The 26911-nt window shown below is 40.1% G+C and overlaps 1 protein-coding gene across 1 annotated transcript; it reads right to left on the reverse strand.

The window, feature by feature from the left end:
• Positions 1-699: 699 nt before the first annotated feature.
• On the reverse strand, positions 700-25562 carry LOC137075112 (uncharacterized). Its single transcript, XM_067443353.1, has 9 exons — positions 25217-25562; positions 13676-13754; positions 10529-12506; positions 9210-9275; positions 4588-4725; positions 4370-4441; positions 2827-2964; positions 2611-2682; positions 700-2197 (listed from the first exon to the last, which is right to left on the reverse strand). The coding sequence occupies exons 3-9, from the start codon at positions 12489-12491 to the stop codon at positions 1977-1979; spliced, it is 2670 nt and encodes an 889-aa protein (XP_067299454.1). The 5' UTR covers positions 12492-12506; positions 13676-13754; positions 25217-25562; the 3' UTR covers positions 700-1976.
• Between the last annotated feature and the right edge of the window lie 1349 nt (positions 25563-26911).

Raw genomic sequence — 26911 nt, forward strand, 5'->3', positions numbered from 1 at the left:
TAGTAAGAAAAAAGTAAATAGTGTCTGAAGGGTGGGGATAATGTAACGTAGGTCCACTGGAGGCAAGTTGAAGCGATGGACCCATGTGCAGTTTATTTCCAAATGTGAACAGATGCAACTTGACTAGAACAGACTTGAAGCAGGAACGCACCTGAAGCAGGAACCATGAACGGACGTGACTTGGAACAGACATGAAGCAGGAACCATAAAAAGACATGACTTGGAACTGACCTGAAGCAGGATCAGATGTGACTTGAAACGGACATGAAGCAGGAACCATAAAAAGACGTGACTTGGAAAAGACCTGAAGCAGGAACCATGAACAGACGTGACTTGGAACTGACCTGAAGCAGGAACAGACCTGAAGCAGGAACCATGAACAGTCGTGACTTGGAACTGACCTGAAGCAGGAACCATGAACAGTCGTGACTTGGAACAGACCTGAAGCAGGAACCATGAACAAACGTGATTTGGAACAGACCTGAAGCAGGTACAGACCTGAAGCAGGAACTATGAACAGACGTGACTTGGAACAGACCTGAAGCATGAACAGACCTGAAGCAGGAACCATGAACAGACCTGAAGCATGAACAGACCTGAAGCAGAAACCATGAACAGTCGTGACTTGGAACAGACCTGAAGCAGGAACCAGGAACAGACGTGACTCGGAACAGACCATGAAGCAGGAACCATGAACAGACCTGAAGCATGAACAGACCTGAAGCAGAAACCATGAACAGTCGTGACTTGGAACAGACCTGAAGCAGGAACCAGGAACAGACGTGACTTGGAACAGACCTGAAGCAGGAACCATGAACAGACGTGACTTGGAACAGACATGACTTGGAACAGACCTGAAGCAGGAACCATGAACAGACCTGGAGCAGGAACCATGAACAGACATGACTTGGAACAGACCTGAAGCATGAACAGGCCTGAAGCAGGAACCATGAACAAACGTGACTTGGAACAGACATGAAGCAGGAACCATGAACAGACATGACTTGGAAGAGACCTGAACCATGAGCAGACATGACTTGGAACAGACATGAAGCAGGAACCATGAACAGACATGACTTGGAAGAGACCTGAATCATGAACAGACATGACTTGGAACAGACCTGAAGCAGGAACCATGAACAGATGTGACCTGGAACAGACCTGAAGCATGAACAGACCTGAAGCAGGAACCATGAACAGACGTGACTTGGAACAGACCTGAAGCATGAACATACCTGAAGCAGGAACCATGAACATACATGACTTGGAACAGACCTGAAGCAGGAACCATGAACAGACATGACTTGGAACAGACCTGAAGCAGGAACCATGAACAGACATGACTTGGAACAGACCTGAAGCAGGAACCAAGAACAGACATGACTTGGAACAGACCTGAAGCATGAACAGACCTGAAGCAGGAACCATGAACAGACATGACTTGGAACAGACCTGAAGCAGGAACCATGAACAGACGTGACTTGGAACAGACCTGAAGAAGGAACAGACCTGAAGCAGGAACTATGAACAGACATGACTTGGAACAGACTAGTCAGAGAACTCACCAGCAGCGGGTAGAAAAAACAATCACAATACTCTACAAGAGACTATGGAAATATGAGTTTTTATACAGGACTAGCGGGATCACATGACTACAACAACCAATAAGAACAAGACACATGAAACAAGGGAACAATCATATGACACAACTAACGAGTTTACAAAATAAGAGACATTAAAACAAATGTGAAACCAAACATGAAAATCAACTTTGACAGATACCCACCCCCAAAAACATAATTAATAGACCTCATGAATACATGCCAACATGGCAGCTTCAGTCAAAACTAGGTGGCATGCTTGTACAAGAAATCATCAATGGCATTCCTTGAATGAAAATGAGAATATCAAAATGAAACCCATTCCAAACATTTTTTTGGGTGTGCTCTTTGATCCTGAGCCCCAATTGGCATGTTCTAGTTCCATCTATTCATATTCCTTTTCATTGATATGATTCTGTTGTGAATGTAGTATTTGATTGCAACCCAGTCTCTGTCTTTCAGAGCCACTGGTTCTGCCTGGAGGCAGGAGTCACAGTCCTTTTTACCTGGCACCTTGCAGCTAGTTATGAAATTAATCATGTGCCGCTCCACAGCCTTCACTTCATTACCTGTCCACTTGCTCCTCACCTTCCCAGCTGTCGAATGTAAACAAAAGAAATGTATTAAAGATAAAACAATGGCTCTGCTAAAGTAAAACATTGAGGATTTGATAAAATATATATATATTTTGGTACATCCGTTCTCTGATATGTTATGTTTTTTTTCTCTGTTTAGTATTTCCTTATTTTATTTCACATGTCTGTCCCTATTTGTTGATGCTAGTTTGTCTCCTCTGTATCAGTAAGTGTTCCAGCATCATTTGTTTCTCAGTGTTAGTCCCCTAGTGTTATATTGAAATTTATTCCAAGTCCAAGCCTTGCGATTTGGACATCTGACTGCCATTTCCAGTCCTGATTATTTAGTAGTTGTGATAGAATATGGCATTCATTAAATTTAATTAAAAAAATGTAAAAGTGTAATGTGGATCCAACATGCTTATAGTACTTACCTTGCTTTGCAGTGGAGCACTTTGAAGAAGTGTGGGATGTAACCACTTGAAGTGCTGTGTTCTGCTGGGAATCTGAAAACCGTGAATTTAAATATATTTCAGATAAAAGCTTCACATATTGCCCTCTCTGTGAAGGCAAGAATAAATAATTGTTTTCATTATGAACGCATTCACTTTTTTGTGACATTTTTTATTTTGATGCATTTTATATTTTACCATGTCTTGGTTGAGTGTTGCTGACATTTATGTTGTCCAAGATGGTTGAGGCAGAAGTCCCCATCAAATGATCCAGGGTGGTTGAAGCATGCAAGTGCCTCAGAAATGTCCGATCCCCATAAGTCTCAGTTCTTGAGCCTTTGAAAAGTAAAAATTAAATGAGCAGTAAATGAAGAGATGTCACAACGATCACAAGTTCAGTATGGTGTACCGCAAGGCTCAGTGTTAGGACCGTTGCTCTTCACCCTGTACATGCTACCACTTGGAGATATCATTAGGAAGCATGGCATTAGTTCTCATTTTATGATGACGATACTCAGCTCTATATTTCTACCCGCCCAGACGAAACTTACAAATTCACAGGATTAACAGAATGAATAGCTGATATAAAAAACTGGATGACCAGTAATTTCCTGCAACTTAAGTCAGAAAAAAACTGAGATTATAATTACAGGACAAAAAACTCTGCAAGTAGTAACCTAGAATACTGTCAATTGCTGCTCTGTCAAGCCCTCGTCGTCAGTGAGGAACCTGGGTGTGCTCTTTGATACCAATCTTTCATTTGAAAGCCACGTTTCTAGCATCTGTAAAACTGCATTGTACCATCTTAAAAATATATCTAAATTACGGCATATGCTTTCAATGTAAATTGCTGAACAGTTCATGCGTTTATAACCTCAAGGCTAGATTATTGTAATGCTCTACTGGGTGGTTGCCCTGCTCGCTTAATAAACAAACTCCAGCTAGTCCAAAACACAGCAGCTCGAGTTCTTACTAGAACCAGGGATCACATTAGCAAAGTTCTGTCAACACTGCACTGGCTCCCTTTTAAACATCGTATACATTTTAAAATATTACTGATTACTTACAAAGCACTAAATGATTTAGCTCCCTAGTACTTGAGCGAACTCTTAACACATTATAGTCCATCATGTCTATTGCTCGAAATTCCGGCCAGTTGATAACACCTAGAACAGTGGTTCCCAAACTTTTTTACCTGCGCACCCCCTTCTATGTCCCGAACGGGTACGGGATACCCCCAATACCCACTTAAAAAACAACAACAAAGCTTTGTTTTATATATATATATATATATATATATATATATATATATATATATATATATATATATATATATATATATATATATATATATATATATATATATATATATGCATCATTCATATATGTTTGGAATGAATGATGTGAGTTGGCACGCATAGAGATGTGACGTGTGGAAATTTTTCCGCCGGTTAATCAACGTGTGACAACACCAGTAATACCAGTATAACCGACTGGGCTTTCAAATCACTAATTCTATCTAACCGAAAGGAACATAATGCACACGGCTACTCCGGTATTAATAACGGAGCGGAGCAAAGCGAGTACTTTCAGTGAATTCCTATGAAAGTTAAGCTTCCATACACATGAACTGAAACCGCGCCAGTGCGCGCACACCGTGAATGACAGCTCCTCAGCACCTCCGCCTGAATGACACAAATGTAAAAGAGTAATGTGGATCCAACATGCTTATAGTACTTACCTTGCTTTGCAGTGGAGCACTTTGAAGAAGTGTGGGATGTAACCACTTGAAGTGCTGTGTTCTGCTGGGAATCTGAAAACCATGAATTTAAATATATTTCAGATAAAAGCTTCACATATTGCCCTCTCTGTGAAGGCAAGAATAAATAATTGTTTTCATTATGAACGCATTCACTTTTTTGTGTGACATTTTGTATTTTGATGCATTTTATATTTTACCATGTCTTGGTTGAGTGTTGCTGACATTTATGTTGTCCAAGATGGTTGAGGCAGAAGTCCCCATCAAATGATCCAGGGTGGTTGAAGCATGCAAGTGCCTCAGAAATGTCCGATCCCCATAAGTCTCAGTTCTTGAGCCTTTGAAAAGTAAAAATTAAATATGAGCAGTAAATGAAGAGATGTGACACAGATCATAAGTTCAGTATGGAGTACCACAAGTCTCAGTGTTAGGACATGCTCTTTACCCTGTACATGCTACCACTTGGAGATATCATTAGGAAGCATGGTGTTAGTTTTCATTTTACAATGACGATACTCAGCTCTATATTTCTACCCGCCCAGACGAAACTTACAAATTCACAGGGTTTAACAGAATGAATAGCTGATATAAAAAACTGGATGACCAGTAATTTCCTGCAACTTAATTCAGAAAAAAAACTGAGATTCTAATTACAGGACAAAAAACGTCTGAAAGAGGGAACGGAGACGTACGTCGGACATGGCCAACGAATTGGGATCACTTCTGAGAGCCCCTATCAGCTTCGAGATATAGAAAACGTGCCAATGAACATTGGCATGCGTGCTTTGCATATCACACCCGCCCTGCTGCGCGGATATAAAGCAGAAGCGATCGCCACGCACTGTTGTTTTTCACTGAGGAGCCAAACCCATGGCTCGAACTGTAGTGATGGTACAACAACTGTGCACAGGGACGTACGTCTCCGTTCCCTCCTTCAGGGAACGAGGGTTACATATGTAACCGAGACGTTCCCTTTCAGTCGGTCACGATCGACGTACGTTGAACTTGACCGACGAATTGGGATCCCTATGGAAAACGCCACAGCTACTACCACTTCCAGCAGGAGTCCCTCGGATCCCGTCTCAACGGGCGGGGAATTTCCTGCAGGGAGAGTCACACTGCCATCCCACAAGACCCAATCAGTGGACTATTGGATAACGCTGGGAAAGCGTGCCCCTAGAGGCCGCTGTGGAAGCCACACTCCCCCGAAGGGGATAACATGTGGAATTTACACGTATGGACTGGCTATGGGCAGTACAACATACGGGAGTCCCAGGGGTGGCTTGAGCATATAAGCGCAAGTATCCGTTCCATGAGGAAGGGAATGGCGCAGCAAGCCGACACTAGAACGGGCCCTTTGGTGCTACCGACTATGAGAAGTGAGTACACGGGAAGATACCGGTTCTACATGTATGCTACAAAATCTAGCGAACGTGTTGGGTGTCGCCCAGCCCGCAGCTCTACAAATATCTGTCAGTGAGGCCCCACGAGCCAGCGCCCAGGAAGAGGCTACACCCCTGGTGGAGTGGGCTCTAATCCCGAGCGGGCAGGACACGTCTTGGGACTCATACGCCAAGACAATGGCATACACTATCCAGTGGGCCATCCTCTGCTTGGAGACAGCCTTTCCCTTCTGCTGTCCTCCGTAACAGACGAAGAGCTGCTCTGAGGTCCTAAAGCTTTGCATTCTGTCCGAATAAGTCCGAAGTGCTCGGACAGGACCGAGAAAAGCCAGGGCTGGGTCTGCCTCCTCCAAAGGCAGCACTTGCAGGCTCACCACCTGGTTCCGGAAGGGAGTGGTGGGAACCTTGGGCACGTATCCAGGCCGGGGTCTCAGGATTACATAAAAGTAGTCTGGCCCGAATTCCAGGCATGATTCGTCGACCGAAAATGCCTGCAGGTCCCCTACCCTCTTGATAGAGGCCAATGCAGTCAGGAGTACTGTCTTTAGAGACAGAATTTTTAACTCCACTGACTACAAAGTCTCAAAGGGAGGTCTCTGAAGACCAGTCCCAAGAGGGTATGTGGGGGGGGGCAAGGCGGATTGAATCTCCTCGCACCCCTCAGGGACCTGAAGATCAGGTCCTGCTTCCCCAAAGACTTACCTTCTACTAGTTCGTGATGGGCAGCGATTGCGGCCACATACACCTTGAGGGTGGAGGGAGAGAGCCTTCTCTCCAACCCATCTTGTAGAAAGGAAAGCATGGCCCCGACCGAACATCTTCGGGGGTCTTCTCGATGAGAAGAGCACCAGTCGACGAACAGGTTCCCCTTCAACGCATAGAGGTGCAGGCCACCTAGAACCTCCGCGTCCCGTCTAGGGACCGGACATAAAGTTTCCAGAGGTCTGGACAAGGGTGCCAGAGGGTGCCCCGTCTCTGAGTCAGTAAGGTCCTTCCTCAGAGGAATGGGCCAAGGAGGTGCTGTCGCAAGGAGCACTAGTTCCGAGAACCATGTCCTGTTGGGCCAGTATGGCGCCACCAACAGGACCTGCTCCTCGTCCTCCCTGACCTTGCACAGTGTCTGTGCAAGAAGGCTCACTGGGGGAAACGCGTATGTGCTTACGCCCCGGGGCCAGCTGTGTGACAGCGCATCTGTGCCGAGGGTCCCCTCGGGTCAGGGAATAAGACAACTGCCAATGGGCTGTGTCCGGCAAACAGGTCTACCTGTGCGGCCCTGAAGCGATCTCAAATCAGCTGGACCCCCTGGAGATGGAGTCTCCATTCTCCCGGAAGCACTGGCTGCCGTGAGAGCTCATTGGCGCTCCACTTTATTCCTATGGGTGACATCAAACGACTTTAACCCCGGCCGGATAGCATTCCGGTAAGGCAGCGCTGCATTTGAACCGATTTGAACGCAGAAATGACGGGAAGCTTCACAACATCACGCTTCAGTCGTGTCGCAAAAGTGGATCTCCACGGTCACTGCTGTCAGGACTTCACCAAATCAACAGTTACGAAAGAATACATTTAAATACATTTGTTTAGCTGACCAATATAGGTGTCAGTTTGTTTATTGTAAAACCACCCAAACATAAACCTAGCGTTCTCACAAAGCGTGCTTCGTCATTCAAATGCACTAACGTTACTCCATTGTTGTTCTATGTATAACGTTACACTAGTCTGACGGACAAAACCGTTTTGCTTGCTACTGCTAACGTTTAGTCGCATACAATAGTCCATAAACCGAAACATGTCCTCATAAACTGCGAGTAAACACACACAAATGTTGACTAATTACAGTACACACCACAGAGATGGACGTCCTGCTGTTGTTGCTTCTCCTGTTCAATTTATTTCATCCTCCGGATCTGATTCTGGATCATATCTGTATTAGTTGAATCTGATTGATGGCCATGGTTTTTTTAGGGTAGCGTTTTCTTCTCCACGCTTCAGGACGTCACCGCTTTGTGCGCGCTTGTCATTCTTTAGCTCCGCCCACTCGATACGCCTCCAGGCGCTCGTTTTTTTTCCGGAAACACTCGGTACAGCCTATATTTCTTTTATAAATATAATAAAACTAAAGACTTTTCAGAGATATGAAATATGCAATACTACTCTATAGGTACTCAAGATTGACATGAGATTGACTGAAACTGAGTGTTTCACCCCCCTTTAAAGAGAATCAGGTCCGATATAGATAAAATAAATAAACACGAGGATCAATCTGAAACTTTTCAAGGGCAACATCAAACATAAAAAATGTTTCACTATTCTCTCTGTCTCTTTTGCCTCCAAATCCTCACTCTCTCTTGGTCGCTCTCCTCCTTACTAGATCTGATGAAGGACCAGCGCCAAGACATGACAACAACGCATTCCTGAAGTGTCAGCAAGTCTCTCCTCTTTTCCTTTACCTCTATACAGATAAAACGTTGTCGGGATAATTCCAGTTCGCGTGGCTACGCAGATGTGACAAAATTCCTGCATGATACATTTTTAAGGCCTAACAAGTAGTTTGTTGAGCATTGATTTGTGAAGGACTACACACCTGCACACATATATTCAAATGCACATTTACATTTATCCATTTGGTAGATGCTTTTCTCGAGAGAAACTTTTCTCTACTGTTTGAGCAAAAGGAAAGCTCACTATCGACCGAGCGCGCATCTTAGCGGCCCCTAAGTTAATGACTATGCTAATGCTAATTTCTATTGTTACTGTAAAGCTGCTTTGAAACAATCCATACTGTTAAAAGCGCTATATAAATTAAGGTGACAACTTGATTGTATTATTCTATGAAATCAACCTCAATGTCAGACAACAAATGAGCTTAGTGGAAGTCTGAACCAGTTGGCTTGAAAAGGCCCAGTCATATCAAAAGGTATACTGTATATCTCTCCTCCTGGTGGGATATCAAGAGGAAGGCCTACCTCTCTGTTGTTTTCTGTATCAGAGTAATCTTTTAAGCTAACTATTCCTCTACTCTTACTTTACCTCTTACTTTAAATGTTCAAAGTTACAGTTTTCCTTTTGACTTAACATCCCAATAAAAGGTTTACTCCTTACTCCTTCTGTACTGCTAACCAGACTTTTTGCAAAACATTAATTACCTTTATTATGTACTATTGCTTTCTTAGTTGTCTTCTCTCATTTACTATTTCTTTATTTCTTGCAGCTGTTTAGACTAAATTGATTAACCTGTCCACTTTCTTTCTAGTAATGATTCTAAATAATTCAGCACCATGTTTATATATAATCTCTCACATCTTTTTACATTTATTTACCACTGATCCTTTAAGCCCATCTAACACTATAATCAGCTCTCTACTGTCTGTCTCCCTGTCCATCATAAACCAAAGATCTTATCACATAAGTCAGTATACCTTCATTTTGATGTAGGTCAGCAATGGTTTCTTCACTGGAATCATCGTCACTCATGCCTACTTCATCTGGTTGGGTAAAAAAAAAAAACACAGTTTGGACCAAGTATTTAAAGCTGCAGTCCATAGTTTTTCCTCTTTGTCGCCATCTCTGTTCGAAAACTGCAATTGCAGTTATTCGCGGAATTATCAACTCTACGTGAGTAGTGCCCCGGTCGGCACAGCGCGGAGGAATCAAATGTGCAGTTGTCAGGAGAAGCGCTGTCAGTCACCAGTGTGGATACTGTCATTAACAATCACAGACTTTACTGTTTGAAAGTATGACCGACATAAGAATGTCATCTGAACAAGTATGTAGCTCATCCTCTTTTGTTCTGACCAACTAAGGAGAAAAAAGCATTGCAATACATCGCGCTGATTAATCTAACGATCGATTATCAATTATCATATCGCGTCAAACTGCAAATTATACTTTTTCAAACTGTTAATGTTATCAGGATTGCGTGACTACATTTAATGTGTATTAGGGCTACCTGTAGTACAGTTTCCATTTCTATGCAGTCTAATTTCTAATCGTCATATACCAGCACATTAATGTGGAGTAGAGGTGAAGCTCCCTCTCAAAGCAAGCAAAATAACTGATGTTACCATAATGCACATAGCAAAACGAGAAAGGCACAACAAAGGAACACTCCTTAACTGCATGAATTAAGCGAGCAGGTGTGCTACTGTTACATAGCCTAATTCAACCATTGAAATGTCTTACCGGTCCAGCAGAAAAAAAGCTGAAAAAAACCTTCAAAACACGGAGTTCATGCCACCCTTAATTATCCTTGTTTTCGCATCGCCCGGGTGAAGTCTCTTTTTTTTCACTCCAAAGTCCGAAGACTTTTGCATTTTACAACAGATGAATCTCCAGTTGTCACTGGTCGTTTGAACCTTTTTGGATCTGCCATCAAATTGATAAGTTTAATTATATCAAGTGGTGTGAGAAAAGGCTATCTCCACTCCTCACATGCAATAGCCTGCTAACCGGGACTCCTTCTTTATGTGTACAGATGTGAAGTAATGACGCAAACATATGCTTGAATTTTCCGGGGAAATCCACCAGTAACACTGGAATTAAAAATATTATTACAAGCTTACTGTTGTGAATCGTGCTATGGTAAGCAGATAGTTTTGAACACTGGCTGGTAATGTACTTGCTCACAAATTTAATTTGGATAATTTATTTTGGACTGCAGCTTTAAATCAAAGACTAAATACAAGTATATATGTGATATAAGAAATACTTATAAACTATATTTAAAACTGAATTTTACCTTCAGGATTGATCTCAATGTCATCCAGGCCTTTCCCTTGCAGATCAGACAGTCTTCCTTTTTCCATTGCTATCAACAGTTTGCTTACTTTTGCAAGCTGTAGGGTATTCTCTGGAAGCCGATAGAATTCCCTGTGGACCCTTATATCATGTCCTAGAAAGGTAGCAAGTTGATCAATTTCATTTTCTTTTAAGTTTAGTACTGTTGACAAAGTGGCAACTTGTTTCCTTAATCTTGTTGAGGTGAGTGACTCTGGGTTTTTTGCACCACATCGTTTTGAATACTTGCGGAAGCAGTCAGAGCCTCTGTAATGGGAAAGCACACATGGGCGTGCAAACAAGTACACATTCTCTGTGTGAACTTGACACTCATTCCTCTTTTTAACAAGGAGATCCATTGCAGTGATCATGTCAGGTGTGAGAAGCACGGGCACCATTCGTGACCTTTCACCTCGAATCTCAACTCTGTCAAAGTACTTTACAACCTTCCTCTCAAACTCAGTAAGGCCCATCATAATGTTAGGATTCAACTTTGTACGATTTCTGGATGTGAAAGCCTGGAGTTCCATTTTTGAAACTTCCCCTTGCCTTCTTCTGTTAAATAGTACCACCTGCGTCAAAGTCACTTGTGCAAGATTCCCAAAGCTTTTGATGTTGGGTTCTTCCTCAAGGTCCTTCATGCACTTAGCCCGCTCAGTAGCAAGAAACTTGTGCAGCAGGGACACATCTTGTGTAAAGGGCAAAACATGAGGTTTATTCCATTTGGCTTGATGAAGTGTACCCAGTGCAGAACTTGAAATGCATTCCGCCCATCTTTTCTCATACAGAGTGGAGAAATGCTTGGCAGACTCTGCGACGGCATTGCGATTTGCAGTGATGGCATTGCATTGTACAATGCCTGCAACCTTAGCCAGACTGTGACCCAATTTTAAAGCCAATGATGGGATTTTATACGAGTTGCTATCTAAGTCATAACCAGCAACATATCTCACTGCTTGTATCACGTGGGGGAAATTACTGGGCATAACAAGGTCTTCAGTGCTCTTCAAAGGTGTTGTAGCTCTTGCAATTATCAAGAGTCTTGCCATCTCTCTCATTTTTTGACGTATGTATTCATTTCTTTTCTCATTTGGTTCCCTGCCATTATACATTGACTCGCCAAGACTAAGGATGTCCCTTTCACTCCTTACAACTAAAGAAATGTCATCCTGGTTCATTTCACAAGCAATCTTCCAAACAGCATCCTGAACTGTATCAGCTTTTGGTAGGTCAATGTGGATCCGTTTTTGCCCAACTCTAGTCTCCAGCTCAACCTTCTGAGGACAGTTTCTGACATGTCTCCATAGACTATCTCTTGCATAGAGTCCTTGACAAAACTTGCAGTGACTGAAGTCATTAGATTGTCTGACTCTAGTGGGTCTTCGACAAGCAACCATTTCTCCATCACCACTGCTTGCCACAGTGGCATTATGGTTAAAGTTTCCCCTCTTCTTAAGAGAGCGTAACAAATCTTTTCTTTCGCGAGATCTTTTCTTAAAACTGAAAGCCTTTGCGACATCAAGCTGTGTACTGTGAGCGGATTCAAGGTGTCTTGCCAATTTAGAAATGGCCTTATTACAATATAGACAATATTGTTTCTTGTTGTACTTTCTTCGCTTTGCTGTTTTTGGCAACGAAGTGACATTTATGGAGCTGTGCGAGGTCTTCTGTGATGAACTGTCACTGCAACTTATCACTGAACTACAATGGCCGCTGCTCATCTTTGAAGAACTAAAACTTCTCTGCTCCTTGGAACTGTTGGTACTATCCGAACTGTGGGCTGTAGCTATCCCCAATGATTTTTCCTTTAACACTCTGTGTGGAAGATGATAGTCTATGATTTTTAGATCTCTGCTAGAACAACTTGTGTCAGAGGAGTTGCCACTTGAATCTGTAACATAGATGGCCTCATCATAGTCCGTCATGGTGTCATTAGAGATCTAAAGGAAAATGGAGAAAAAAGCATCTCATTCCATCAATAAGTTAAATATTTAATAATAGCCAAGAATATTGTTATCCTAGTACCATCATATTGTGCATAACACAACATTTAAACATATTAATAAAAAAAACATAAAATTAAAAGTAATATTTGAGTTTCTTAAAATGTTTTGTGTTTTACTATTCCATTATTTGATATTTATTACATGGTCATTTGACCTTGTTGAGTTTCCATCATGAAATCCCCCATCATCGACTGAGGGAGGTCCAACCTTTGAAATGATTAATTTTCATTAAACAGAAATGTTCACCCCAAGTTATATCCACTTGCTGAATGCTGATTATCCCAAATTTACATCACACCGTTTCCATTCAGACTGCAGCCGAGATAGTACTCCCCAAATGACTATGCGTTTTATGCGTAGCTACTAGCTAGGAACCTGTTGTCAATAATTTGCATCATATCTATTCTACATGTTATATACAAATTAATACTCTCCACTTAATTTAGCATCAGATTAAAAACAAAACAAATATTTTTAAATAAAACTGTAAATACATTTAGATGTCAATGTTTCTCAGATCTGAGAAACATTTCTTTAAAGTTTTTGGAGTAAGAAATTAAGCTATTCTTAAAAGGCTAGGCTAAATTATGTTATATAAATAATGTTCTTGTAACATTAAAACACTAAATATTAATAATTTTCTTATAATTACAAGATGATTTGATTTAGGCTTGGGTGTACATTCAGCCTCTCATAACGATTCTCACAACAGTCATGATGACGCTTCAGATTTTGCGAATGCTATTTTACTCAAACTTTACTATTAACTGTTAAAGCTTTATAACTTTACTATTAAAGATATTCAAATCAAACATCATGTGTACAAACCCATAGTCTCACCTGGAATTACACTATTTCCTAACAGTAAATATTCGCATTAGTTAAAGAAGAAAAGTAACTTTAAATGTAGCTGTCTCACCTGCCCTGCAGTAAGTACATGATGGTAAGTACATGATGTATTTTTAAAAATACAAGTTTTACAAAAATACAAGTTTTACAATAAATGTTTGTTGTAGAAAGGTAAACATGGGTGTTATTTACATGAGGACCAAAATAATTATGTAACTTTTAAAGAAAGAAATCCAGAGTAAATTTGTAGTAACCTGTTGGAAGGATGAACTGGATCTCTCGCTCACTTCTGGGTCTCCTGAAGTTTGAGACTGGGATCACGCCACTTGGTGTCTGCAATGAAGTATAACAACAATTATCAGTCAGAAATATTGAGAACTATAACAAACTAATGATCCTACCTATTTCACTTCAAAGAAATCCGACCCCCATTCTATCATAATCCCCTTTGGGCTAAGATTCATTGCTGAAGTCAAGAAGGGCTGCATCAAATTTTCATTTAATGAACACAAATTGTATTAAAAATAGCTAATGTGAGGACCTGGGCTTCTCATTCAAGACTCTATGGAATTTTTTTAAACTAACAATGTCCTCATATTGTGGGTAACAAATATTGTACAAACACACACACACACTATAAACGTTGAAACGTACAATATCAGGACATCATCTGAAACACAGTTCAGTCTTTCACAGCCTAAAGCAAAATGAGGACATTACGTCTGAACACATTATTAGTGGTGCTTGCGCAGTAGCAAGGCATCGCTATTGTTATTCTCCATACTTATTATTATTCTCACTGAAACGTAAAGTAGAGAGAGCTGGCTGTTGCCACATCCGGATAACAGAAAACGGCAAAGAGGCGGGACGTGGGCGGAGCTGAGGTGACGCAATGACTAACAGACAGTGGATTAATGGCTATCCACCTGTCAATCAAAGTGACCATTCCCTTAATTATGCAGAACTTTAAGGCTTTATATAATGTAAATAATTTTTTTTTAAAAATCACCCCCTCACAGTTGTCATTAAGGCCAAAATTAGCTGTATAGACCAAAACAAAATATCTACCAGGCTGTAAACATGTTTTTTCTGATGTAAAGTTGGGCATTTTAACATGGGGCTCAATGAGATTCTGCTCCCTTCTGGAATGGTCAGGTGATGAATTAAATAAATTAATCTTGCCATAGTTAAATAAAAAGAGTTCAGTACATGGACATCACATACTGTGAGTCTCAAACGCTATTGCCTCCTTTATATGTAAATCTTGTTTGTGAAAAACACCACGGAAAAACAAGCAATTCTCAACATAATGCCAACTGTGATGCAATCGCTGGGGTCATTAATATAAACGCCTCCAACATTTGCATGTCAGCCCATGTTTACTGTCAGGCGGAACTGCGCAGCCGAATTATCGGGAATATCGAAAACGGCAGATCATGGAAATTAATGTCATGATCCAGGCTGTGCAGGGGACGTGACAACTTTTCATAGCATTCCCACAAATAAAAAATGTCAACAGTCATGGTTGATGTTTATTTACAATCGGATACCGCAACAATTTAATTCAAAGTTGTTTGTTTTCTCTGCCCATTTCACCACGGACAGTTTTTCTAACAGGGACAATATAGCAGGATTCGCTTCAGAGCAGAACTCTGCATTAATAATCACGACCCTTCTAAATAAGGCAAAAACAGAGCATTACATCCTAGGGACAATTTCTAGGGTTGTAAATGGACCTGTAAAACCGTATCTGGACAATTTTTGCCCTTAAATAAGCCACACACCCTCTATTTAGATATCAGAGAACAATTTAACATATTGTTTCAAATCATTCAACAGAAACTGAGAGAGGTTCCTGCTTGGTCAGAGACAAAGAGGGTGGGCTCAATTTACTACCAATCACTATCTCAGGATCATTGAATTAACTATTTAACTATTAAGCCACGCACTAGCAACCATTTAGAGCTCCTTAGCAAATGATCCCATACACTTCCATTTGAAATAGATCAAAGGGATATATTTGAATAGAAGTGTCATAGAAATATCATAGTGGGTTTATTAGACTTAGGGTATCAACAGCCAATCACAAATCATCCAGCCACGCCCTAGCAACCATTATCAAGCATCCTTGCAACCCAAATCCACAGTGGATATCTTCATATCTGAATGTCATAGAGTAATGGGAGTTGATTTAAATCATTCATACTGTCAAGGAGCTTTTGGAGTTTCGTCATGGACGCTGCCAAGCCACTCTATAGCAACCAAACAGAGTACCCTAGCAACTAGAACATCATAGAGACATGGGGGGTTGGTCTTTTGACTCATGCTAGCAAACAGCACTTGTTTGTTGTTACACATGATAGCAGTGAATAGCTACATGCTAATGGTGATTAGCTTAGGGTTAGAACATGATAAAAAAAATTGACTGAAAAAAGTCAAAATGTGGAAGCATCATGCTACCAAAATGCTAATTGTGTTTACATAATGCAAGCATCATGCTAATTGTATTAGCATAATGGTAACAACAAGCTAATTGTGCTAACAAAACATGTTAATCGTGTTAACATCATGCTATCAACATTCTAATAGTATTAGCATAATGCTAGCAACATTCTAATTGTGTTAGCATTATTGTGCTAGCAAAACATGCTAATTGTGTTAACATCATGCTAGCAACATGCTAATTGTTTTAGCATTTTCTTCAAAACATGCCAGCAGTGTAGGGTAGAATGTTTAAGCACACCATAGCAACCATATAGAGTACCCTAGCAGCCATACAAACACATGAATAAGTCGTATCTCAGCACCAGAACATTGTACAAACATGGTGGGTGTTTCGGGTGAGAAACCAGTATACACAACATAGCAACCGGGTCCAACTTACAGTTTTCATTCAAATAACTCAAAATTTGGAAAAATCCCATTGACTTTCATTGATGGAAGGTTCAAATGAGCCATGAAAGTTCAAAGAACAACTGACAAAATTCATATCTAAACTCTGAAGCTCATTACACTCCACTAGCTGCCATTGTATGAACTATATCTTAACCACTGAGACTCACTTAAACCATTGTATCTAATCTATCACTCTATCTATCACTCTATTTATCACTTATCTATCACTTTGTTTATCACTCTATCTATCACTCAATCACTTTATTAACTCGCTATCACTCTATTTATCACCCTAGCTATAACTCAATCTATTTGACTATTTCCAGAGCTGTTGAAAAACTGATACGACTCTCCCATAGACTTCCATAAGAACTGAGGAATGCGGAAGTAATGGGTCCTGCACACTGTGCGATTTTTCAAAATCCTTTGCGAATGTCCCTTGTCAGACTGTACGAGCATGATCGCCATGTCACACTGTAAGATCTCAGTTGACATTAATGTCAGACTGCACAATAGTGAAGGTGCGTTAAAAAAGGCGCGCAAGAAAACTCACCCGGAGTTTTATATCATCAATGAATGAGGCGTTCGGTGACAGTGAGCTGCATTACACGCGGGACTTAAATGCTGGCTGCAAAGAAATCTCTAGCGCTCGTTTTGGTCATAGTTTGTCTTAAAAAATGGAGATATTTGACTGTCGTCGTAGGAGAAGTCACACTGCAGGATTGTGTGCCAAATCTTCTGACACTGCCAGAATTTCGTCTGAGGTAAAATTTGATCGGAGCACTCATTAATCGGCGGCCGGTGAACATGTCAAACTAACGACCAAAGATTTCAGATTTTAGCCTAGGATCTGAGGAATCTTTTAGGATTTGCTACATTTGTCTCAGACGGCCAAATCGTGGCCAAAATCGCACAGTGTGCACCCGGATTAAAGTGTGTCACGGAGCGACCAATAGTTCCAGCACTGAACCCCATTCATTTCAGTGCATCTCAAGCACACTCGCTGGCAAATATTGCATATTTTGAGATTTTATGGCATTATTGACCTCTCAGGAATATTGATAGAAGATGTATTTTATGAAGCACATTAGAGTTAATGTTTATTGTTATATAATAGATCGTTAGACTCTAACTGCAGTTAGATAACATGAGAGCACTGCTAAAGCTACTATATCCAGATGCTACCTGTCATCCGTTTTGGAGAGAGCCTCAAAACCAGTGTAGAAAATAGCCTATTACTTATTAGTTATGATGTTTTTGAATGCAAAAATCACACAAACGTCAAAATGTCCCCACATAGATGGCAATATCCGAAATCCTTGTCCTTGTGGGGACTTTTTTTGGGCCCCATGAGGAAAACATCTTATAAATCATACAGAAGGAGTTTTTTTTTTTGAGAAAGTAAAAATGCAGAATGTTTCCTGTGATGGGTAGGGGTAGGGGCTGTGTAAGTATGAAGGTTTGTACAGTATGAAATCCATGCCTTTGGAAAGTCCCTATAAAGCATGAAAACACTGTGTGTGTGTGTGTGTGTGTGTGTGTGTGTGTGTGTGTGTGTGTGTGTGTGTGTGTGTGTGTGTGTGTGTGTGTGTGTGTGTGTGTGTGTGTGTGTGTGTGTGTGTGTGTGTGTGTGTGTGTGTGTGTTTATTTGGCAAAATTGCAGAATGTTTCCTGTAATGGGTAGGTTTAGGAGCAGAGGCAGTGTAGGGGGGTAGAAAATACGTTTTTTACCATATAAAAACCATTACGCCTGGAATGTCCCCACATTTTACAAAAACAAACGTGTGTGCGTATGTATGTGTTTGTGAAATATCAGGACACAAATGTGTATAATGAGATGGGTAAAACAAGGACAGGGTGAAATATGAGGCCATTACCCATGTCCTCACTTTGCGAAAGGCTTATAAATCATACAGAATCCATTACGCCTATGAAGGCCTATAAATCATACAGGATGAGGTTTTTTTAGAAAGTAAAATTGCAGAATGTTTCCTGTGATGGGTAGGTTTGGGGGTAGGGGCAGTGTAAGGGGATAGAAAATACAGTTTATACGGTATAAAAACCATAATGCCTAGGAATGTCCCCACATTTCACAAGTATATGTGTGTGTGCGTGTGTGTGTGTGTGTGTGTGTGTGTTTGTGTGTGTGTGTGTGTGTGTCTTTATTTGGCAAAATTGCAGAATGTTTTCTGTAATGGGTAGGTTTAGGAGCAGGGACAGTGTAGGAGGATAGAAAATACGTTTTTTTACCATATAAAAACCATTACGCCTGGAATGTCCCCACATTTTACAAAAACAAACGTGTGTGCATGTGTTTGTGTTTGTGAAATATCAAGACAAGGAGAGGGTGAAATATGAGGCCATTACCCATGTCCTCACTTTTCAGAAGGCTTATAAATCATACAGAATCCATTACCCTATGAAGGCTTATAAATCATATAGAATGAGATTTTTTGAGAAAGTAAAAAGGCAGAATGTTTCCTGTGATGGGTAGGTTTAGGGGCAGGGGCAGTGTAGGGGGATAGAAAATACGGTTTGTACAGCATAAAAACCATAACGCCTAAGGAATGTCCCCACATTTCACAAGTGTGTGTGTGTGTGTGTGTGTGTGTGTGTGTGTGTGTGTGTGTGTGTGTGTGTGTGTGTGTGTGTGTGTGTGTGTGTGTGTGTGTGTGTGTCTGTGTGTGTGTGTGTGTCTGTGTCTGTGTGTGTGTCTCTCTCTCTCTCATCTATATATCGCATAGCAACCACCCAGAAAACCCTAGCAACCATAGAAAATCCTAGCAACTACACAACAACCACCCAGAACACCATAGCAACCACTCAGAATGCCTTAGCAACCATAAACATCCTAGCAACTGCAGATCAACCACCCAGAACACAATAGCAACCACCCCAAGTACCATAGCAACCACCTGAATGCCCTAGCAACCACCTGTTAAACCACTTGGGTGGTTGCTAAGGTACTTGGGGTGGTTGCTAGGGTACCCAGGTGGTTGCTAGGGCACTCACGTGGTTGCTAGGGTGAGTTGCTACACAGTTGCTAGGATGTGCTGCAGTTGCTAAGGTATTTTGGGTGGTTGCTATGCATAGCAACTTCATAGAAACCACCCGAGTACCCTTGCAATAACTCCAAGTACATTAGCAACCACCCTAGCAACCACCTGAGTACCCTAGCAACCATGTAGAAATAACTTTTCAAACTTTCTGGCTATGCTTTTTCAAGCCAACTTAAAGTTTGTCACAACAAACGTTTTAATCTTATAATGAATAGACTGAGAAATAATGAAAAGGTTGATGTCTGAATGATGAAATGAATGAATGATGCCACGGATTGATGAAGTTGTTTTTTTTCCGCTAATATGCTAATTTAGTCCTCAAGAAACATTTCTCATTATTTTCAACAATTGTGTTGCTAAATATTTTTTGTTTAACCCGTGATACATTTTTTCAGGATTCTCTGATCAAGAAAAGGTTCAAAACAACAGCATTTGTTTGAGATAGAAGTCTTTTGTTTAGAAGTCTTATAATTTAACATTATAAATGTCTTTACTGTCACTTTTGATTAATTTAATGCATCCTTGCTGACCCCAAAATGTTGAACGGCAGTGTATACTTGCTAAATGCAGTTAAATGTATGAAATGGGGCAAAAGTATGCATTCACCTATGAGTATGTCACAAGCTGACGATGTGCACGTGTCAGTGGTCCAGCACTTCTTATATCTCCATTGTCTCTCCTCCCCCACCCTTACAAGCCACTGTCCCTGTCCTGACCAAAACTGTCCAAGAGAAGATATTATGAATAACTGTTTTTGTCCATACAATGATTTACTGGGGTCCAAACTACTTTCAATGTATATCATTTTTTGTTGTTGTTCAAAATATCAGACTGACGGCAGAAGGTCTGGACTCTATATGAGCTTTCATTGGCCAAGCACTGTTTTGTAACATGTCATGTTTAGGGGCATGAACATGTAACTTCAATGTCCCTACAATAACAGACCGGTGTGTAAAACTCTTGGACATATTTTAAAAAGTCTTTGCCGCAAACTTTACTTTTTTCAAACTATATTTTTTCTATCAAAATAAAAAAGTGGCAATCTGTGACTAAGACTACATTTGGGTGAACCTTTATAGCCCAAAGCATACATTTTATTTATTTATTTTTTTCATACACTTAAAAAAAAAAAGTATACTTTGTGCTTATACTTATAGTTTCTCCATATAACACAGAGTAACCAAATATGTTACTTAACCTAAATAAAATAAAACACAATTAAATAAAGTCAAATTTTCAGCCAAACACGAAAAAACAAGTAATTATAAACGGAGCAGGTTTCTCGCACCCTAACAAAAATGTAATGACAGAAAAGACCTAACCTGCACTGATTTCACAGTAAAATCCTACCACGGTAAAAAATACATTATTACATACATTATGCTGAATAAAAAATAAAAAGAACTGACAATGAAAATAATGTAAAAAAAAAAAGTCAAAAAAAGTCAAAATATAAATTTCCTAGCAGTTTAGAAGCAGACCTATACTGATGATGTTTTTCATCCCTTTCTCAGCCCTCTCGCAGTAAAGCATGCAGAATGAAAGGATTGGATATCCAAATGAGAGAGACACGCACAGCAAAAACCATTAACCCCCATTCCTGAAGGCTTCTGCATCACTGCCTGCTGCACTGTTTGCAGGCAGAGGTTTGTGTGTGTGTGTGTGGATGATAATCTCTCTCTGGCCACAGGCTGGTAATGGAGAGACAGGCGGCCTGTTCCTTTCCATAGCACCCCTGTCAGTGAGAGACTAACCAAATGCACCTCTCAAGGCAAAGTAACATAGCTGAAGTCACGCAGCACTCTCTCCTGAAATAATAAAACAAGATTCCAGTGCAGTCACCAAAATCTTGACTTTCTATATCTGACATGAAAACCCAAGAGAGACGGAGGAAACTCGTCCATTTTAACAGCCAGACCCCTTGCGTTCAGCAATCAACGAGAATGAAATAACACTGTAAAAGCCACCCATGGACAATTAACTTTAGCACTTCAAATGTGTAATTACAACAAAAGCTAGTTGAATAGAAGGCAAATACAGTCATTCACAGCTAATTATTGTAAACAGCTCTCTTTAAAAAGAAAAACATTTATCCCATGTCTCCCCATTGCTGTTTAATATAGCTGTAGTTCTTTACTGGGTTTAATTCAGAATGAAGATTTTAAAAAGAAGGCCGTCAAGTGGCAACTGGCAAAATGAAACAAAAAAGACCTATAAATAAATAAATAAATAATATATTGATTTATAAATGTCTCTTACATCCAATAGTTTTGTACTCTTATAGCTGCCAATAATTCACTGCACATAATTGCAATAATTAAAATAAAAAATAAAATAAACAAAACAGCTGGACTGCATAAACACAATTTTTCTCCAAATTCATTTCATACGAAATAATATAAAATATTCATTTTTTTTAAGGTCCTTATTTTCTCAGAACTGTTATGATAACAATATCAGTAGTACATGATCTTTTTAATGAAGATAGTCTTTATATCTATGGCAAATTTTTGAAAAAAAATAATTTCCCTCTCATGCCTGAATTTGCCATTGTCTTCGATGCTATACCCACAGGAGTTATTACATTGTTTAAAGGTTGTGAAAGGACTCTTTTTGCTGTACCACCTCTGCTTGATACCATCCATACTGGTGAGCAAGATTTGTCTGGTTCCATAATCTAGCAATAAGTCCATTCGTGCTCTCTTCAAAGAGATATTGTTACCAAACCTTATGTAATTGCCAACTGGAACAATTTTGCCAACATTGTGGACTGGAAAAAAGTTTGGCTATTGCCACATAAATATCTTATTGTGAATACATTTAGAAACGTTTCTTTTAAATGAATTCATTCTATTCTGCAAAAAGTTATCTTAGAAAGTTTAAACCTGACATTGACATAAAAAAATGTAAGTTCTGCAATGCAAAAGATGAGACCACTGTACATTTTTTTTGGGATTGTAACATAGAAACATCTTTCGGAAGAGCTTTTATGGGTATATTATCTATTTTGTGTACCCTCATTTTTCTTTATTTTGGAAATATGTTCTATTTGGTTTTAAAAATACAGATAAAACTTTGAAAAATAATTTTACCTTATAAATCTATTACTTCTCTTAGCGAAATTTCATTTTCATAAATGTAAATGTTTTAATCATAAGCCACTTTTGAACGTTTTTCTCATTTAATTTAATTTAGTCTCTTTTGGGGCTATAACATGCTTCAATTGCTTAGATATTTTTACTTGTGCTTTCTTTACTTTTAAATATCTTTGTCTGCTGTTTGTTTTCTTTTTTTTCTTTTCCCTTTTCCTCTTGCTGTTGTTCCTGTTCATGTTCTCCTTTTGGTGCTATTTATTATCTTACATGTATATTTATTTATATAATGCTTAACTGTTCTTAATTTAAAAATATAAAAATTAAATTAAAAAAATTGGCCGCGGGCAAAAAACAAAATCGCCACTAGATAGCCACTAGGCGGGCCAGAAAAGTCAATACCACAGTCGATAATATAAGAAATACATTGACGAAAAATACAACTAGAATTGCCTGACATACTGTTACAGTGTTTTTTTTTTTTGTTGGTTTTTTTTTTGCAACTGGTAGTGAGCTGTTACTCTGTAAAAAATTGGATAAATGAATAAAGCAGTAATGTAACCTGGCAAGTTGGTCCCATCTTCATTCACCAACTTGCAACACAGATTCCCATGCTAAAACACACATATGTGGGAGATGCGGAACAGATAAAAAATAAAAGAGAACTTGAATAAGCCAATGAATGGCATGCTTGTTGCAATGGATCATGCATAACTTATAATAATTACTTGACGTACTGTTAAACGCGTAGGCTGTGAAACTGCATTGTGTAATTATTTGCGTGCTGGAGGTAGCCTACACTTAGGCTACATTGCGTGTAGATTGATGTTAACATTTAAGCTAGCACTATCAAAAAATCTAAAGAGGAAAGTTGACAGCGAAAACGGCATACAAAGAAGAATGGACAGACAACTATGCGTTCATACCTGGTTTTGTCAATGCAAAGCTGTCTAATTTGCAACAAAGTGGCTTTTTGTAAAGAATTTAATGGCACCAAAGTGTCACAAAGTGAGACAAAGCATGGCAGCTTTTTTGTTGGTTGTTTTTTTTTTTTTTTTAAGGTAAAATCACTAAAGACAAATTGATTGTGAGCAACTGTTGTTGTAATTTCTTCAGTTTGCACCGACCGCTCGAAGTATAGTGCTCAAATTCGGGTCTTTCCGCATGGGAGTCTGACGCTCTAACAATGGGCCTCATTCATGAAACTTTTGTAATATATGAGCAAATATATGAGTACAAGTGGGATTGTTGGTCGTGTAGTTTTTGTCCCACCCCTCCTCCACTGTGATTGGACAGCCTGTTAAAAAAGAACAGTGACGAGCGCTGCTTATTACCCAACGTTAAACAGTACAAACAAAACAAAAAAGACGGGGTAAATCAACTCCTGAAATATTATAGTAGGCCTGCCCTACATGGTGCATCAAAATGCAATGTCATCAGTTTGCCTAAATTAGAACAGAATGTTCAAATGTTTTACGCAGTCATTTACTGGTGGTAGGGAGCAGGTGTAAATTTCTTTCGTACCAACTAACATTTTGAAAATACGAACATTTTCGTCAATCTCGTGTTTCATGAATGAGGCCCAATGTGGCTAAAGCCTGTTTGCGTAAGCCACTACTAGAGCGTCTCTTGACATGAGGGGCGTTTACCTGCACAGCTCTTACTAGCTGGCCTCCATTTCACAGATATATTTCAGAACCAGCCGCTATCAAAACAAGGTGGCTGCGGGCGTGGGCCAGATATTATCGCTGGTGGGCCAATTTTGGTCCGCTAGTTGCAGACATGGCAGAAATAAAAATAAATCACACTGTCATTGATAGGTGACGCACGCACATGGATGGTGTACTGGTTAAAATTGCTTATATCTGGATTTAAACATTTTTGGAAACTTTTGGAATAATGCAGTAGCTACACAGTCAACAAAATATATAGGCTAACATGTTCTAGTGGTATTTGAATCCAAGAATCTTACATATTGTGCCTTTAAATAAAAATAAAATAGAATAAATTAATTAATAATTAATGATAAATACCAGGCTACAATAGGCAATAAAAAAAGAATGGAACGAACGGAAGAGTAAATAACTTTGGTTTGTTGCAGCGTTGAGCCGCGAACTCTCTCCATGGTGCTGAAGCGGTTGCCCAGGTGACATGACATCAAGGGCATCGGCGTTTCTACAGAGCCGCTCAACCATCTGACGCTCACCATAAAACAGTGATTAATACACCAAATACAAAAATAACACGACATTCAACACTTATCAACAGAATTTAACCAACATATCTTGTCTTCAGCCTGTTTCAAAACATCTTAAAGCCGAGAAACTTATTTCTTGTGACCGTATTTCGTTTCTTAACACGTAATGCACGAAATAAGGTTCTTGAGTCCGTGTAGCTTTCTAGAACTCAGTATCCAATACAAAACATTTCCGCGTGGAACTTTCAAAACTGATATGATATTCAACATACAACAGCTTATAATAATAATCCTGTCTCAAGTATTTCAACAAGTATAAATATGAATATTCAGTCTCGAGTGAAACGCGCCCAATTTAGAAAACAGCAATGTAAACAATGTACACGCGCCGCTCGTCAATGTTACTTTAAACATTGTAAACATAGTGATGGAGCTCAGCTCAGTCTGATGAAATGAGAAGAATGGGAACTAGCAGACGCTATCAGGACTGGGACGCACATAAGGAGCGAATACAGACAACAGCAACACTGAAGAATGAAGAACGACTCTTACCGGTCTGAATAAAGCCTCCTCCGAGCCTCGGTGCGATTCGGCGTAATAATCCTGCAAAATAAACGTGAATGACGCTGAATGGCGAAATGTTGCCCGTCGTTGCTCTTCAGTGCTGCTGCATTGACGGCACAGCTGCTGCTTCCACGCGCTGAGAAAACGAGAGACTGACTGAGGCGCGCGCAACACGGATCCGCGTGCACGAGTCCACAGCGAACTGCCTCCAATTAACGAGGACAGTTCATGTGCATTTTAATAAATAAAATAAAAAAACGATGTGTGGCTATTTGTATTTCTAAAAACGGGCAAATAATCTGGTCACTGTTGAGTGCTGCCCCTTTAAGCATGTTGTTTCGGTCGGCTCACGTGGTCGCTTAGGAAGGGGCACAGACAAAAACTGTACTGAGAGAGAACTGAGCTAGAAAGCCACGTTGATCTCAAAGTGCAGATTTGAACTCTTAATTCCAGATGAATCCAAGTATACATACATTCGGCATCTAGTCATAGTTTGGGGCGTGGTCTGGCGTGGCGAGGATGGAGTCGGCGTGGGGGAAACCACCGCAATTAAATTTTGTAAGGGCTTGCATTGAAAAGTCAAAAGAAAGAAAGAGACCCCACATAAATCTCTTTTATTTGCTATCCATCTATCCATTCATTCATGCTGTAGTAGCAGTAGAACAGAATCCATCAAAATCTCTGAATAGAAAGCTCTGAAGATCCCCTTCATTCCATTGCCACAGTAGTGGTGTTTTTGTCGATGCACCCACAGCCATCACACCTTGTGAGCTCGAACTCCAATCTGTACATCTTCCTCACATCTGGACTGACAGACTTCCAGCCAACTATTGTCCCCTTTCTTGAATATGGTAACGATTTGGGCTTCCCGGCTCTGAGGGGAGCTCTTCCCTTTCCCAGACCTTAATGAGTAGATGCCACAGCCTTGGTTCGCCTTCTTTAAAATTTCCATGGGGATCCCATTAGGACCAGTGGCCTTGTTGTTCCTGAGATTTGTGATGGCATTGTGAACCTCACTTTCGGTAGGAAGTTCCCCCATTTCTTCTATGATGGGATTCTGCGTGATATGGTAAGCAATGTCTGGTTCGGCTGAACTGTCACGGGTTCAGAAGTTCTTGAAAGTGCTCCTTCCAACGTGCGCTGATGGAGCTACTGTCATTCAGAAGAGTCTGTCCATCTTTTGGCCACAGGGGATTTAAACTGTGGTGCGGCTATAGGGCCATAGACAGCCTTAAAAAAACCTCTGGTGTTACCTGAGTCTACCAGTCTGCCAGGAGTTCTAGAGACTTTTCTGTCCACCAGTTGTTCTTGAGCTCCCTCACCAATCTCTGAACGTCAGCTTTGGGTCTAGACTAGAGTATACTGCCCTTTTGCCTGTCATTCTGCCACACTCTGCAACAACACATGCTACATGACAGGAAAACAAAAGTGTCTACAAACACAGGGAATTTATAACAGATGAGAAGAATTTGTTGAATAAAGTTGTTTTTGTTTTGTTTTTTGCACAAAGAAAGTATCATCGCTTCGTAAAATTAAGGTTTAACCACTGAAGTCATATGGACTATTTTAACAATGTTTTTCTGCGCCTTAAAGGTGTTAATTAAATAGCTGTCTATGGAGGGGTCAGAGAGCTCTATGATTTCATTAAAAATATCTTCATTTGTGTTCCGAAAATTTAAAAAA

This window comes from Pseudorasbora parva, chromosome 5 (assembly GCF_024679245.1).
Source record: "Pseudorasbora parva isolate DD20220531a chromosome 5, ASM2467924v1, whole genome shotgun sequence".
In the NCBI taxonomy this organism is placed as follows: domain Eukaryota; kingdom Metazoa; phylum Chordata; class Actinopteri; order Cypriniformes; family Gobionidae; genus Pseudorasbora; species Pseudorasbora parva.

What these genes read in the sequence shown, in the direction of transcription:
- LOC137075112 (XM_067443353.1), bottom strand. Translation starts at nt 12,491, where the DNA reads ATGACGGACTATGATGAGGCCATCTATGTTACAGATTCAAGTGGCAAC. An exon ending in CATTGAGATCAATCCTGAAG is followed by an intron (nt 9,276 to 10,528) that starts GTAAAATTCAGT and finishes TTACCCAACCAG; the next exon opens with ATGAAGTAGGCATGAGTGAC. An exon ending in GTGCTCCACTGCAAAGCAAG is followed by an intron (nt 2,965 to 4,369) that starts GTAAGTACTATA and finishes TACTTTTCAAAG; the next exon opens with GCTCAAGAACTGAGACTTAT.